Raw genomic sequence first — 16,346 nt, 5'->3', positions numbered from 1 at the left:
GAACCCTCTTTAATGTTGAAAAGCTTCTCACATACCCAACAACAGCAGTTTCACTACTAATACCCGCGAAACAAATATGGAATTCCTCAAAGCTGCCATTAATCCACTATTAAGTGAATTTATACTCCTATTAATTATAAGAGCATTTATACATATTTACTCTAAAAATAGTAATACACGTGGGAAACATTGTTTATTGGAACTTTCGACAGTGTATGGGAAAGACTCAAGCACTTCTTGGAGCAAAGCTATGGCACTCAGGTGTCCAAGGCCCGTGGATTAGAAAGTTCCTCTTTCATCTACTGGAAACTTAACATAGGGGCATCCTGTTTTGAAGTAGGGTTCTACATCACTCTAAGAATTGAAATGTTCTATTTACACAAGGCAACGGAGTCTGGGGGCACATTAGTTGAAGCAAGAGGTCAGGCTGCACAAGTGCCAAAACTCTTCCTAGAATGATCTCCCATTGCTGGCCTTTTATTTTCATCTGAACGGCATAATCATGCGAGTGAAGGAGACTTTATATATAATCAGCTTCCCAAACCCACTCATTCCCCACACAAGGGAACTACGGACCAGGGGCGTTGTCTGAGCCAGGACGTTCTCTGGCTCGTCCCAAGTCATACAGCTATAATCCACTGTTCATTCGGCCACCTCTACCTGCATATTAACCTCTAGAGGTGGAGAGCTCTACATTTTTAGATCTGTGACAAAAGGGTCACAGAGTGAAAGCTATTCTAAAATCAATAACGTAAGTCATTTTAAGTTGATTCCTTAGTGTATCACTAACGAATCACTAACAAAAAAACTTAAGTCTTTATGAGAAAAGTTGGGAAGACAAAGGCTATGAGCCATTTTTTTTTTTTAATCTTCATACAAACTGCATAAAACAAGATGCATAAAATTTACAAATTTCTTTTGATTGGGGAAGGTAATGTCCACTTCCGGCATTTTTCTCTGTACCAGACTCTTCTCAATGTTTCATTCCCTTCTGGATTTAGGACTTGGAATTGTTGATATCAGTCTACCTGCCTTTCTGACACCAGTTTAGTGGTGGAAACAGACTTTAATCCAACTCTATTAATCCTTTCCAAAAACAACGGTAACAAGAGTGGATGTTATTCACAACAATAGAAGTAAATAAGAAACCAAAGCTGAAGGATCAGCTAAAAAGAAGCGTTTAATAATCTTCAGAACTATAGTTTAAAATAAAAAAACACTACAGTCGACATTCAAAGATAACTCTCTAGGAATTCTAAAAACAAAAATTCATTTTTGGAGCACGTGAATGGCTCAGTCAGTTTAAGTGTCCAACTCCTGATTTCGGCTCAGGTCATGGATCTCACAATTTGTGGGTTTGAGCCCCACATCGGGTTCCGTGCCAACAACGTGGAGCCTGCTTGGGATTCTCTCTCTCCCTCTCTCTCTGCCCCTCCCCTGCTCATGTTCTTGTTCTCTGTCTTTCAAAATTAAATAAACTAATTTTTTTCATCTTTTAGAACACTTTATCGTGATCCTACTAAAATATCTTACAAAGATTATTTCCTCTAAAAATGACACGTTTGGCGAAATGATTATAACAATCAGAAGTAACGTGCTAGTTTCTAAATGGGGACAGCAGTTCTCCAAACACATTTTTAAAACAGACTGGCACATCCGTTTGGGTATTTAAATGATATACTGCTGCCGTATCATTTAAATGGAGAAACATTTAAAAGCTCTTCAAAAAGACCACACACGCTTCATTTTGAGGACTGGAATGGGATTGCCATTCTAAAAACAGCTAATGAAAATCAAAATGCTCTGGAGATTCTCTAACGTCAAAGGATAGAAAGAACAAAGGCTTACTTCAAAGAACTTCTGAATGACGTAATTTCCGAACACATCCACCATTAGCTGGTAAGCGGCCTGGAGGATTTCATTGAAGACAAGCTGGCGTTCAGCTGGTGTGGCTCGCTCTAGTTTTAGCTGAATGAATCTGAAGTACAAAAGAAATGGCAATCCTAGCATCTCAGGAAGACTTGGGGAAATAAGGATTGCTCAATTTATATAATGTATCGGTTCTGAAACTGTGTGTGTGTGCATACATGGGCACACACACACAAGTGTTATTTAAATGAATGAGTTGAAGGGCGCCTGGGTGGCTCAGTTGGTTAAGTGTCCGACTCTTGATTTCGGCTCAGGTCATGATCTCACGGTTCTTGGGTTCGAGGCCCAACATCGTGCTCCTTGCTGACAGTGGGGGGAGCCTGCTTGGGATTCTCTCTCTCCCCCCTCCCCTTCCTCTGCCCCTTGCTCTCTCCCTCTCAAAATAAACTGAAACAAGGAGGGGGTCAGGAAAAGAGGGGGGGTTGAAGGTGGACAGAACACAGGGAGAACCCTACCTGACTTTTTCCTTTAGAAACGAGTCCCACATCAATAAACTGAGAGCTTACAGCCCTTACTGTCTTCTTTAAACTCATGCTAATACAAAGCAGTAGTCAGTCATGACGCGGAAGAGTTGTTATTTATGCCTGCAAATGTCTTCTGAAGTAGTAACTACTCAGTTTTCATTTTTCAGGTTCAGGTGACTATGTAAGAAAAACCGTGTTGTCTCTCAACCTGGTCTATAGGATCCAAATACAAGAAATCGCCCAGTCGCGAGATGGCAGAACTCAAAGAGGAGGTGGATTCTTTAGAAGCTGTTTCAGTGGGCACAGAGAGCAAGAAAGAGACATGGAGACAAATGGGAAGGAAGGACGGATGATGTCACCATAATTAGGCTTTTTCCCCAGGACCAGGGTGGTCCCTTTCTGTGAAGCCCACTGGAACAGCCAAACAGGGAGAAGTAAACTCTGTTTTATATGGCAGCTTCCTTCTTCCCTCTCACCTCTATGCAGACTCTCTCACGTCTACAGAGCGGAACAACAAAGAAAAATGGTGGAGCTACCTTACTCCTGAGCAGGAGAAATCCAAACTTATATGTGAATAATGTCTCTTTAAGAACTAGACTCTTAATAGTGATTAAAATAGCAAAAGTGTGGGGACGCCAAGTGTCCAGCTCTTGATTTCAATTCAGGTCACGATCTCATGGTTCATGAGTTCAAGCCCTGCATCGGGCTCCACCCTCACAGCTCAGAGCCTGCTTAGGATTCTTTCTCTCCCTCTCGCTCTGCCCCTCCCCCATGCACTTCCTCTCAAAATATATAAACTTAAAAAAACATACAGTAGCAAAAGCATGCATATATCTTTGTGTTAGTGTTTCTGTTCCTTAAATTACAGATAATCTGTGAGGTTCCCATGAATTCGGAACACCACAATAAGGTAAAAAGGTTTGTTTTCAGCATGTGATCCAGATTACTAAACGGCTCTTTTCAATCACCCGGATATCTAGTGATTCTCACACCTACATCCCTCTGAAATACATAATGGGAAGCACACAAAAAGGCAAACTTTCGATTGCTTTATGGCAATTTACTAGTGTCTACCTTCTCTGAGGCACGGAATTTAAGGCATTAAGATTTCAGTTACCTTAAGTGCCAAAGCCAAGTCCTCACCTGGACCCATGCTGGTCTTGGGAAAACTCCATTATATGCCCAGCAATCTCCCGCAGTTGTAAATTGGGGTACCGGTTATTTCGAAAATCTTCCAGAAGCCTGCTCCTGCCAGAGGGCATGACATCAGACATTCCATATCGCAACCGGGAGGAAGAAAACAGGGTGCTGCTGGGGCTGAAGAGACTGGAGGCACTGCTCGCGCTGCGGTACTTGGCTTCAGCGCCTGGAGCAGCAGAGATGTATCTTCCACTGCCATTTGTGAGTCCTCCTGTTGGTTACAGAACAGGAGAACTCAAGACTCGCTCTTAAGGAATTTTGTTTACGAGAGGAAAAAGCATCCCACACATGAAAGCCTGCATCATTTCTGATTTTGCTTCAATTCTGCTGCTTTCATGTTAAGATTCAATTCCATTCATGCCACAGTTTTTATAAGGCCAACTCACCAAAGTAGAAAGAAATTTCTACTCAGTACAAAGACTGAGAGGGGGACGCTTTTGTCCACCGACAGGGCACTGCTAACGATAGACAGTGCAGCCCCTCGTAAGTAAAACGACCGGGGAAGTGCCTGCCCTGTGAACCAGCACCTGAGCACCAGAAATCCGAAAACACAACGCACAGAGACCTCAGTGGTTTTCTGCTCTGAGCTCTGGGGAGACTCCTGCCATCAGTGGAATGATCCCACTCCCACCGGAAACCCTTCCTCTAAAAAGGAAAAGGAAAAAAGAAAACAAACCAGAGTACCCAGACTGGTCTGTTTTATATAAAGAGCCTCCCAAAAAGCTTTCAAAGAATGGTTTTGCCACTAAACAGAAATCTGAAAATCACTAAGGCACCCCAGGCCGAGGAGGAGACACAAGGAGTCGAAAAAAAGCACATATGCTTCGCAATGGAAGGTTTTCAAGTTCTGCGTCCGGAACGGGCAGCTCTTAGCACCTTCTAGTGGGGCACAGGCTGAAATGACTGCGACAGCGACAACTCTCCTGCCGCTGATACTGTGGTTTGAACTGGCAACACGGGAATAATAACTGTGAAGCCCTAGAGATAAAATAAAGACCAAAGGCTTATCGAAATGTAAAGCAGACTAATAAATTATTATGAGTAAAATAATAGAAAATAAATAAATAAATAAATAAATAAATAAATAAATACATAAATAAATAAATTGTTATGAGTATATATTTTTCAATATTCTTACTGGCTGTTTCTTAACTTTAGACTACACTATAAAAAAAGATGGGTAAAAAAAAAAGTCCTTTTTGTGTGTCATTTTACCTCACTCCTTTTAAACCAAAAGGCAAAGTAGGTAAGAAACACCACAAAAGTCACGAAGAACACAGAGGAAAAACAACTCAGGATCCGTGAGAAAAGTCACGCAGTGTGAACTGTCCATTAACATCTTCACGAGATGTTAACGAATGTCTGCTCTGGAGTTTAATGGCAGCTACAAAAAGATAACGAGCTTGGATTTCCCCACAGTATTCCAGGGCTCGGCTTCAAAGGCCTGGATCCCACAGAAAGTAACAGGACCAAAAGGAAAAGGCTTGATGTTACAATCTGTGAAACATTTACTGAGCATCTGTCCGATGCTAGGCACTACGCTAGAAGTGTTTCATACACACTTTCCACTGAATTCTCACTGTTATTTTCGACAAGGAGTTTTAAACTACCATGTATGTACCAGATGACTAAGGTGAAATGCTCACCCAAAGATACAAAACCCAAGATGATCATGGCTAGGATGTTACAGAACTCGACTCTAGAATAAGTGCCCTTGCAGCCATGTGAGACTCATTTTCAGACTCAGTTATATCAAGTTTTCTTGTTCTAAAGGACTCTTTAAGGAAAGAAAAGAGAGAAGGTTTATAAGAATAGAGAAGGGTAAGGAGCCACACATGGCTGTTCTTTATTCCATTTCAGAAACAATTCTTTCTTCCCTGTCCTGAGACTGGGGAGAAATGGGCAAAGAGGTGAAAATCAAGTTAAGTCAGTGGCAGTCCTACAGAGGGTGGGAACAGCAAGGAACATGCTTCAGAAGAAAGAACGGCATACACAGAATTCTGAAAATAATTTAAAGATATTTTAGGAACCTGGTCACTAACAAAGGTACTTAGGGGAAAATAGTAAGTCAACAGAGAAACAGAACCAATCTCCTGAAAAAGCCATCCAGATATGGATGACAAGTATAAGGAAACCTGAACGGTAACTGGCAAATTGAAATTAACGCAGAGTGGATAGCCTCCAGAGTTAAAACTGGAAGAGGACCCAGTCAGAGGGGAACCCCCAGAAATCTTCGATCTCTGAGAGGCCAACCAGGTTCCACAATAAATATGAGAGAAAAATGTTCTCAGGCTTAATTAAGTAAAGGGAAAAGAAACAATTTTGAAATAGGCCAGAGCACCCTGTTCTTAAGCAGGCCTGACCTCTGGGGAAACTGGTTAACCAGAGCATAATATGCTGGGTTATCAGAGACCGACTGACCTAGGAAAGAGAAATACACAACTCCAGCTTATTCAAACCATCCTGTCCCACCAAAAAGGGGAGAAAAAAACTGAGAAGCCCTTGTGAAGTTGGAGATCACTAAAAGAGCCCCAACCACAGGACTGCAGAACACTCCCCTCCCCCAACAGCTCACAACATTACCAAAAGCCTATTTATAGCAGTCCTGTTTACCTAGCACATCATACCCAGCTCTCAAGAAAAAATTACAAGACATACAAAAAGTCAAACAACACAATGTAAAGAGAAAGAGTAGGCATCAGAGACATACAAAGCAGGGATACTAAAGTTACCAGACTGGGAATTTTTTTTTTTTTCCCCAGAATGGGAATTTAAAACAACTACAATGAATCTGCCATGGGCTCTAACAGATAAAGTAGGCAGCATCCACGAACAGATGGGCAACGCAAGCAGAGATGGAAATCCTAAGAACCAAAAAGAGATGTTAGCAATAAAAAACGCTGTGACCAAAATGAAGAATTCTTTGATGGGCTTGTTAGTAGACGAGGCACAGATGAGGGAAGAATCTCTGGGCTAGAGGAAGTATCAACAGAATCCCCAAAAACCTAAAAGTAAAGAGAATAAAGACTCAGAAAACCAGAATCAAATTATCTGAGGACAATTACAAAAGGTGTAACATACACATACTGGGAAGATCAGAAGGAGAAGAAAAAGAAACAGAAAAAATATCAGGAACAACAACAACCAAGAATTTCTCCAAATTAACGTCAGACACCAAGCCATGGATCCAGGAACTTGGCAAACACTAAACAGGATAAATGCCCCCAAAACTACACCTCCACACATCATCTTCAAGTTATAGAAAATCAAAGATAAAGGGGGGGAAACACTGAAAGAAGCCAGAGTGGGGGGAAACACCTTACCTAAAAAGGAACAGAGATAATTACATCTCACTCTGCCTCAAAAAGCACACAGGCAAGAACAGAGTGGAGTAAAATATTTAAAGTTCTGAGAGAAGAAAACCCACAAATCTAGAACTCCATATCCTGCAAAATTGCGCTTCACAAGAGCAAAGGAGAAACAGACTTTCTCGGGCAAACAAACACTGAGGGAATTGGCTGCCAGTAGATCTACCTTGCAAGAAATCTTTAAAAAAAAAAAAAAAAAAAAAAAGTTCTTTGGAGAAGAGTAAAAATAAGTTCTTTGGAGAGAAGTAAAAAATAATACAGGTCAGAAACTGATCTATATAAAGAAAGGAAGAGCATCAAAAAAGGAATAGGTGAAGGTAACAAAAACTTTCATTTCTATTCTTAGTTGATAACAGTCTGTTCAAAATAATAATGGCGACAATGCATTCAGTGAACGCTTATGCTTAGATATGTGAAATGCTGGGTATGCTCATATGTAAGTGAAATGAGTAACAGCACTGAAACAAGGGACAGAAGAAAGGAACTGGGAGTTTATTATTGTAAGGTACTCACAGTACATGTCAAGTGGTATAACCTTATTTGAAAGTGAGCCTGCATCAGTTATAAATGACAGAAAAAGAGTGGAAGACAACACAGGAACAAAGAACAAAGGCAACAAAGAGAAAACAGAAACAAATATCGGAGATATTGATCCAACTGTATCAATAATCCCTTTGAATGTCAAAGGTCTAATTGCAGCAATTAAGATTGTCCGAGTAGGTCAAAAAAGCATGACCCAACTAGATGTCGTCTACAAGAAATCGACTTTAAAAATGAAGACGCATACAGATAAAAAGTAAATGGATGGAAAAACTAGACTGCGCTAAACTAAATTAGTACGTACTTCAGTTGTTTTCTACAAGTATATGAAAAGGTTTTCTGCCAGCAGCCATCTAGTTTTCCACCCTCTTGCTATCTGGAATGTTCTCTTTCATTTGCTTTTTGTACTCACACATCTAATACTGTGATCTAATCTACTGTGATCTAATTCTACTGGGTAAAACCCCGCCTTCTTCACCTTTAAAGAAAAATTCCCAAGGCCCCCAACATCTAGCTCTGGGTTTAATACAGGCAAGGCAACACCACTCACCAAAATGTTTATAAGTTCTCCCCAACCAAACCACTCCCTAATACTAATACCACAGCCAGCTAGCCCTAAATTAAAATAAGCCTAAAATGAACTATCTTCAGTGCATATGACTCAGTCCAAAATAAGTTAATTTTCACATGGTTAATTTTACAGAAGACAAGTCACTTTCAAAGAACTAAGTGAGCAATCACAAAACACTCCATTACCTTTTAGAATGGAGAAGCATGAAAAGGCACACCCGTGACTAGTAAACAATCTGAAATTAGTACGAGTTACTGAACAATAAATTAGAAACATCTCTTGCAGTTCAGGCAGGGACAGAGAAAACCATCTTGTGTTTGAACTTTGCTTTTCTTAAAGGACTAAGTACCTACAACCCTGAATTTAAAGAATAGCAAGAATTCATTTTAAGAAGATAGGAATTCTATCATGACATAATACTAAACGCTTGTATTTTTTTGCCCCGGACAGATAGATCATGAACTTTTGAGCTCACTTTTGCTGCATCTCAACACTGTGGGAATCAACAAGCATAGTACTCCTCTTCCAGGGCACGTGAAAAGGCTGGGAGTTGTCAACCGTGTACATTATAATAAATTACATCTGCTACTTCTCGATGCCTAGAGTTTAAAAGTGGCACAATGTGGGGATTATGGAGAAAGCCGTAAGCATGAAGCAGCAGCTTAGGAAACGCAGAGACGGTGTAGAATGGAGAGGTCTACGGGTAGGCAGGACATGAAACTAGTTAGGTAAGAATCAGACCTTTGGGGCACCCATCTCCACATGCCTTACTTTTTCTCGCTGAGGTAGAGATGAAATTTGTTAGAGATGAATGCTTTAGGTACCAGCGAGAGCCCAAAGGCTTCATCTTACCCACACGGAAGCCACAAATGAGGATTGTAAGTCTAACTGTTAATAATAATATTATCAAAAGCAATATTAATAATTACAAAAGCAGTATTTTAAAATTGAGAAATATAACACATGCTAAGACAAACTAAATATTTTCAACATCTGACTTGCTTGGGGTCATAAAAAACTTATTTGCATTACTAAACACGCATATACACCTATGCACATTTATGGATGGGAGAGATGGGAGGGAGGGACAGAGAGAAACGGGTGGGAGATTTTACTTAAGACATTTCCACCCTATGCCAACAAATCTGACAACTTAGATGGAACAAATTCCTAGAAAGTCACAAATTACCAAAACTGACTCAAGAAGAAATGGAAAATCTGACCCTGTAAGACCTAAATAGAAACTGAGCTAGTAAGCTAGTAATAGAGCTCCTTCCCACAAGTACAAGTAAACACCCAGGCCAGGATGGTTTCAGTGTTGACTTTTATCAAAAGTTTAAAGAAATAAATATCAGTACTCCACAAATTCTTCCAGAAAACAGAGGGGGGTGGTACATTTCCTAACCTATGTTATAAGGTCACTATCACCATGATAACAAGTCAAACAAAGAAAGGAAAATGACAGATATCCTTCATGAATATAGATGCAAAACTCCTCAACAAAAATATTAACCAACTCCAACATGACCAAGTGGAGTTTATCCCTGCAATGCCAGCGTGGATTAACATCCAAAAATTATTAATGTGACATACAGTATTCACAGAATAAAAGATAAAAACCACATAATCATCAATAAACATAGAAAAAGCATTTAACAAAACCCAAACCCATTCATAGCAGAACTCTTAAACTCAGAACAGAAGTTAACCTGATAAGGGGCATCTATGAAAAACATACAATGATCATACTTAAGAGGAAAAGAGTAACACTTTATCCTCACGATCAGGAGCAAGGCAAGGATGTGTGCTCTCGTCTACTGTATTTAACACAGTGCTGGAGGTTCTAGACGATCACACAAGAAAAGGAAATAAAAGGCATCCAGACTGGAAAACTCTTGTCTGTTTGTCTGTTTATTGGGAAACTCTTTATTCACAAGTGGCATGACCCTATATATAGAGTATTGTAAGGAATCCATCCAAATCTATTACGGCTAATTAATAAATATGGCAAGTGCGCAGAATACAAGATCAATATACAAAAATCAACTGCATTTCTATAAACCAGTGGCAAACAATCCAAAACCAAACCTAGAATCCAATTCCATTCACAATACCGTAAGAAAAATAGAATCTGCAGAAACAAATTTAACAAAAGACACGTAAGACCTGTTCACTGAAAACTTCAAAACTTTACTGGGGAAACTGGTGCACGCAAAAAGATGAACTTCCACCTCGGGCAATATCACAAAATTAACTCAAAATGGATGACAGACTTAACTGTAAGAGCTAAAACAATAACATTTTTAGAACAAAAAAGGAGAAAATCTTTAAGACCCTGAGTTGGGCAAAGACTTCTTCTGAACCAGAAAGCATGAAAAACTGGACCTCATCGAAATTAAATACTGCACTTCAAAAGAGACTATTTAAAAAATGAAAGGACAAAGGGACCTGACTGGCTCAGTCATTTAAGCCCCCAACTTCGGCTCAGGTCATGATCTCACGGTTCCTGAGTTCGAGCCCTGCATCGGGCTCTGTGCTGACAGCTAGGAGCCTGAGGCCTGCTTCGGATTCTGTGTCTCCCTTTCTCTATTCCCCTCCCCTGCTCGCACCCTATCTCTCTCTTCTCTCTCAAAAATAAATAAACATTAAAGAAAAAAAATTTTTTAAATGAAAAGACAAGCAAAAAACCAGAGGAAACTACATGCAAGGCAGGTATCTAATGAAGGACTTCTATCCAGGAATATAAAAAGGAATTTCCACAGGAATTCCAGGAATTCCTACAACTCAATAAGAAAACAAACAATCCAACTTTTTAAAAATAGGAGCAGACATTACACCAAAGATATACGCATAGTTAATAAACACATGAAATGACGCTCAACATGACTGGTCTTAAGGGAAACGGAAATTAAAACCACAATGGCAAACCGTTTCAAGTCCACTAGAAGAGCTTTTTAAATAAGAAAAGCACAACACTGGTGAGGATATAGAGAAACTGGAGCCCTCATACACTGCTGATGGGAATGTAAAATGTGTACCAACTTGGAAAACAATCTGGCACTTTCTCAAAAGGTTTAACATAAAACTAAAACACAATTCAGCAATTCTACTAGAAGAGAAATAAAAACATGTGACCAAAGAAAGACCTGCATGCAAACATTCACAGCAGAATAATCTCCAGGAGCCAAAACCTGTAATCAACAAAATCCTTCAACTGTGAATGGTTAGACAAAATGTGGCATATCCATAAAAAAGAAGACAATTTGGCAGTAAAATGAAACAAACGACTGACACACACAAGATCATGGATTAAATCTCAAAAACATGAGAAGGAGTAGGAGGACGACCCACCATGAGAAGGGAAGAAGCCAAACAAAAGAGATCACATACTGTACAGTTCCATTTATACGAAATGTTCAGAAAAGGCAAATTGAAAAACAGAAAGTAGACCAGTGGTTGACAGGGGCTAAGGGTGTGAATGCTAACAGATTAACTGTAATTGGTCTTGAGAAATCTTACCGAGGGGATGACAATGTTCTAAAATCGATTTATGGTGATGGTTGCACAATTCAGAAAGTTACTAAAAATCAATGAATTATACACCTGAAATGGGTGAGTTTTATGATATGTAAAATATAACTCAATAAAGTTGTGTCCTTAAGAATATTGGTCTTTAAACAATGGGTAATGGAAAAAAGCATTTAAGAGTCTCATGTAGGGGAACCTGGGTGGCTCAATAGGTTGAGCGTCCAACTTCAGCTCCGGTCATGATCTCATGGTGCTTGAGTTCGAGCCCCACGTTGGGCTATGCTGCTGTCAGGTGGGAGCCTGCCTTGGTTCCTCTGTCCCTGTCTTCTCTCTGCCCCTCCCCCACTCATGCTCTCAGGCATGCGTGTGCTCTCTCAAAAATAAACATTAGAAAAAAAAAAGAGTCTTGGGGGTGCCTGGGTGGCTCAGTTGGTTAAGCAGCTGACTTCAGCTCAGGTCATGATCTCACAGCTTGTGAGTTTGAGCCTCGCATCACGGCTCTGAGCTGTCACCACAGAGCCTGAAGCCTCCTTTGGATCCTGTGTCTCCCCCTCTCTCTTCCCCTCCTCCACTTGCTCTCTCTCTCTCAAAAATAAATAAACATTAAAAAAAAATTTTTAGGAGTCTTACATTAGTCTTACTAACAAATGATTATTGAATAAATAATGAGGAAAAAAAACCTAAGTAAACTAAGCAGGTCATTGATCATTTTGATAGTATCCTAACACACGTGGCTTCGGGGAAGAAGTATGAAAATATCATGGAGAAAAGACCCACACTGGGAAAACGAGAGATATACAGGCTGGCATGCACATTCAAACACTTGCTAGTTGTGTGTTCTTATGAAAGTCACCAGACCGTGCTGAGTTTAATATTCCCTGTGTGTAACAGAGTTACGTGAGCATTTAACACAATGGATGCAAATGCACAGCATGGCGGTTAGTGACCCAAGAACTAATGGCCGGTGTCAGCAGGGCAGCGGTGTCAGTAGAAACTCTACTAGGTGTGGCCCAACATGTATTTGGTAAAGAAATGTCAAGTTTCCGGCACCAAAATGTCTTTAAGGACCTCTGTATGGACACTGTTAGAAACCAATTCCCAGGGCACCTGGGTGGCTCAGTCAGTTAAGTGAGCGTCTGACTTCGGCTCAGGTCAGGATCTCGCAGTTCTGGAGTTGGATCCCCACATTAGGCTCTGCACTGACCATGCAGAGCCTGCTTGGGATATATTCTCTCTCTCTTTCTCTCTCTCTCTGCCCTTCCCCCACTTGGGCACTCTTTCTCTCTCAAAATGAACAAATAAACTTAAGAAAAGGGAAGGAAAGGAAAGGAAAGGAAAGGAAAGGAAAGGAAAGGAAAGGAAAGGAAAGGAAAAAAGAAAAGAAAATTAAGAAAAGAAAAGAGAAAAGAGAAAAGAAAAGAAAAGAAAAGAAAAGAGAAAAAAGAAAAGAGAAAAAAGAAAAAAGAAAAAAGAAAAAAGAAAAAAGAAAAGAAAAGAAAAGAAAAGAAAAGAAAAGAAAAGAAAAGAAAAGAAAAGCAATTCCCACACCTCTGTTTTGTCTAGGTTAGGACTAAAGCATAGGACAACCCTTCTGTCAAGCAAACAGACCGAGCAGAGGCAAAGCTCTACCAATCAAGACACAAAGTTCCTCAGGAATGACACGTATGGTTTACACAGTACGCGTAGCAATGGAAGTCCAATGCGAACACATACAACTAAGTTGCTTAAATGAGGTAAACTGTTTCGAAAGGGAAGATACGTTTAAAAATAAAGCCAGGTGGGCAGCAGGAGTCCTTAAAATGAGAAATGACTCACGCCAACAGTTATTGCCTACCTCACAGGGGAAACATAATTAAGAAGGATTTAATTGCAGATATACTGGAAAGAGGAAAGGCACCATGCACCCAAGTATTGTTTCCAGCCCCATTTTCAAACACCAAGAACCACAGCACCTAGTTCAGAGGCTGACAGAGCCAACCTGTAGCTAAAGCCCACAGGACAAATCTGGCCTGCCACCTATTTTTATAAATAAAGTTTGACTGCATGAGAGCTACACATTCATTCTCATTTTGTTTGTGGCCAATTTTGTACCTCACAACAGAGTTGAATACTTACTACAGAGGCCACCTGACCTGCAAGCCTAAAATATTTACCATCTGTCTCTTAACCAAAAAAACTGTTAAATTAAAAAAAAAAAAAAATTGGGGCACCTGGGTGGCTCCATCGGTTAAGCGTCCAACTTCGACTCGGGGTCATGATCTCACAGTTCATGGGTTCGAGCTCCACATCAGGCTCTCTACCGTCAGCCCGGAGCCTGCTGTGGATCCTCTGTCTCCCTCTCTCCCTGCCCCTCCCCCACTCCCTCACACTCTCTCTCAAAAATAAACAAACATTGAAAACAATTTTTTTTAGTAAAGTAAAAATGTTTGTAGATTTAGTTTCTTTACTACAAATGTCAGATTATTAGCTGACACGGTTCAAATGTTTAACTCGAGGAATTAAAAAGAGAGACTTTCTGGACGTGATGAAAACACTGGTTTAAAAGATACCCTGGGTATGTCACGGGCCAGGACATGCACACTGACAGTGCAGGCTTCGGGGCCGAAGAGGTTTGACACTAAATCTCTTCAGAGAATGCGAAGACCTAGGCAAGATACTTAAGGCAGTTTCCTCACTTTGTATCATGGGCAAAATACCTAATCCCTGCCTGAGTCATATGTACAGCACCCAAAACCATTAATAGCAGCCAATAATAACCACTAAGCGTTAGCTCCATCTATATACTAAACGGGGACTTTCATTTACCCCTAATGGTCTGCATTAACCCTCAGTCTTTAAAGGGAAGCATTCTGTCACTAGGAAACCCTGTCGTGCGACGGACCCCACTGCCTTCTCTGTCCAACACGTATTTACCCATCTGGAACGTCCCCACAACTTTTCTAAAGTAACGTCCATATGGAACCTGAGCCCATGAGTTCTACAAGAACAGCTCTGACCTCGGAGATTGCAGGACACAAACACTCACACAAATGCATATGTGCGTACACAGCTTTGCCTGAAAACCCACCACTCCAACCCAGCGACCGCACTTTCCAGTCCCAGAATAAGAACTCTATTATCCTATCCCCTTCAAGACTTTTTTGGTTTTTATAGATCACTTTGCGGTCTTTGTCCTTCCAAATGAAAGCATACTATTTGTTTTTAGTCAGTTCTCATTTCAGAGCCCGTAAAGCCACTTCTAACCTTGCTGGTTAAAACAGTCCACGTAAACTACAAACTCTGGATGATAACGATGTTAATGAGGTCACTGTTGCAAAGGTCCCAGTCTGCCGGGGGACACTGATAATGGAGGAGCGTGCACGAGCACAAGGCAGAGGGTGTGGGGGTAATCCCTGTACTTTCCCCTCAATCTTGCTATGGATCTAAAACTGCTCTTAAAAAAATGTCTTTTTTTAAAAAATAATAATAATAATAAATAGAGGATTAAAAAACAAAAAAAACAAAAACCAGAATCTTCTGGGGGAAGTACCCAAACACGATGATTTTTCCCAGGACACTGCCAGTTTAGGTCTACCATCAGAGTAATTATTAACAGCACTCCCATCCACTCTCAAACATGCCCTGGGCTGCACGATAAATTATATGGTCACTCTACTCCAAAGCCTCAACTTCCCCCACCTAAAGAATAAATCAGTGCTTCAGAATCCACACCCAATAAATAACCAAGGGAAGGAAGTATGCACCGTCTTCCACCTCTTCCAACATTTAGGAATTTGCCACCCAAAGTGTTAATATAAAGTTTCTTTTCATTCTTACAGTCTGCTGTTTACAATCCTCTCTTCTTTCCTCATTTTAGGATCTAGATGGTAACATTTTTTAAATCCCCATACACAATAACAACCTAAACATATAGTTGAGAAATACACTTCTATACTCATTAGCATACTAGGTAGTTTATATAAAAAAATTGTAAGAATCTGGCAAATTTTTTACATAGAGTGTTTTCTGTGGAAAAGATATTAAGCGTAAACATGGGGGGGAGGGAGTCTGAAAAATAAGGCAAAATATTAATTGTGATATTTCAGTGGTGACACTAGGTGAACACATTCTTTGTCTGTGTCTCTGTGTTTTCCAGCTTTACTGAAAATGAATCTGTACTGGGTTTCTCATGAAAGACTCCCACGTGTAGACCAAGAACAAGATGTTCAGACGGAAGCTGAAGTGAATATACAGGGGACGCGCCCAAACCTGAATAAACCCGTAACTGCTATGCTATCTAGGTACAGCCTATATAACATGAGGCACTTAAGGAAGGCACAGAACACCCAGGGCGCTCCTGGGATAAAGGGACTGTCCTTTGCGTACGCAAAGTACTTGTAATGTCATCAGTGGCAAGAGGTTTCTAGAGTTCAAGGTGGTGTTAGAGTAATGGTTCTTACCCAGGTTTAAGCTTGAAGAGGATCCATGTGAAGAGAGGGAAGGAGGTGGTGTCTGTGAATGTCCTGGTCCCTGACTAGGGAGAGGCATGCCCACGGGTCCAGGAGAGGAGGAAAAGCTAAGGCCGTTATAAAAACTGTGTCCAATGGGGGTCAAGCTGCTCGATGTCCTCTTATAAAGGTCACTGCTGCCAGTCAGGGAGTCACGGCGGGAGCCACTGCCAGTGTTGGAGTTTGCAACTAAAATGGAATTAAAACAATGCAGATAAGAAAAGGCCTGTTCTTTGAAGAACAAGCCCAGTGACCTGTT

The 16,346-nt window shown here is 40.6% G+C and overlaps 1 protein-coding gene across 19 annotated transcripts in view; it reads right to left on the bottom strand.

Annotated features, from left to right (window-relative positions):
* The window catches only part of PUM1 (pumilio RNA binding family member 1), a 132,852-nt gene that overhangs the window by 18,246 nt on the left and 98,260 nt on the right, over positions 1 to 16,346 (bottom strand). For 17 of the 19 annotated variants that reach the window (XM_060626079.3, XM_060626084.3, XM_060626072.3 and 14 more), the window contains 3 exons: positions 16,040 to 16,276; positions 3,537 to 3,804; positions 1,849 to 1,978 (listed from right to left, as the gene is read on the bottom strand). In XM_060626079.3, coding sequence (XP_060482062.1) covers positions 1,849 to 1,978; positions 3,537 to 3,804; positions 16,040 to 16,276 — 635 coding nt within the window. The remainder of the gene's footprint in view (positions 1 to 1,848; positions 1,979 to 3,536; positions 3,805 to 16,039; positions 16,277 to 16,346) is intronic. The other 2 variants (XM_060626075.3, XM_060626076.3) reach the window with 1 other exon arrangement.

Source organism: Panthera onca, chromosome C1, assembly GCF_046562875.1.
Source record: "Panthera onca isolate mPanOnc1 chromosome C1, mPanOnc1 haplotype 2, whole genome shotgun sequence".
Classification (NCBI taxonomy): domain Eukaryota; kingdom Metazoa; phylum Chordata; class Mammalia; order Carnivora; family Felidae; genus Panthera; species Panthera onca.
The sequence above is the reverse complement of the archived record's forward strand: the minus strand, read 5'-3'. Positions and strand labels throughout refer to the sequence as shown.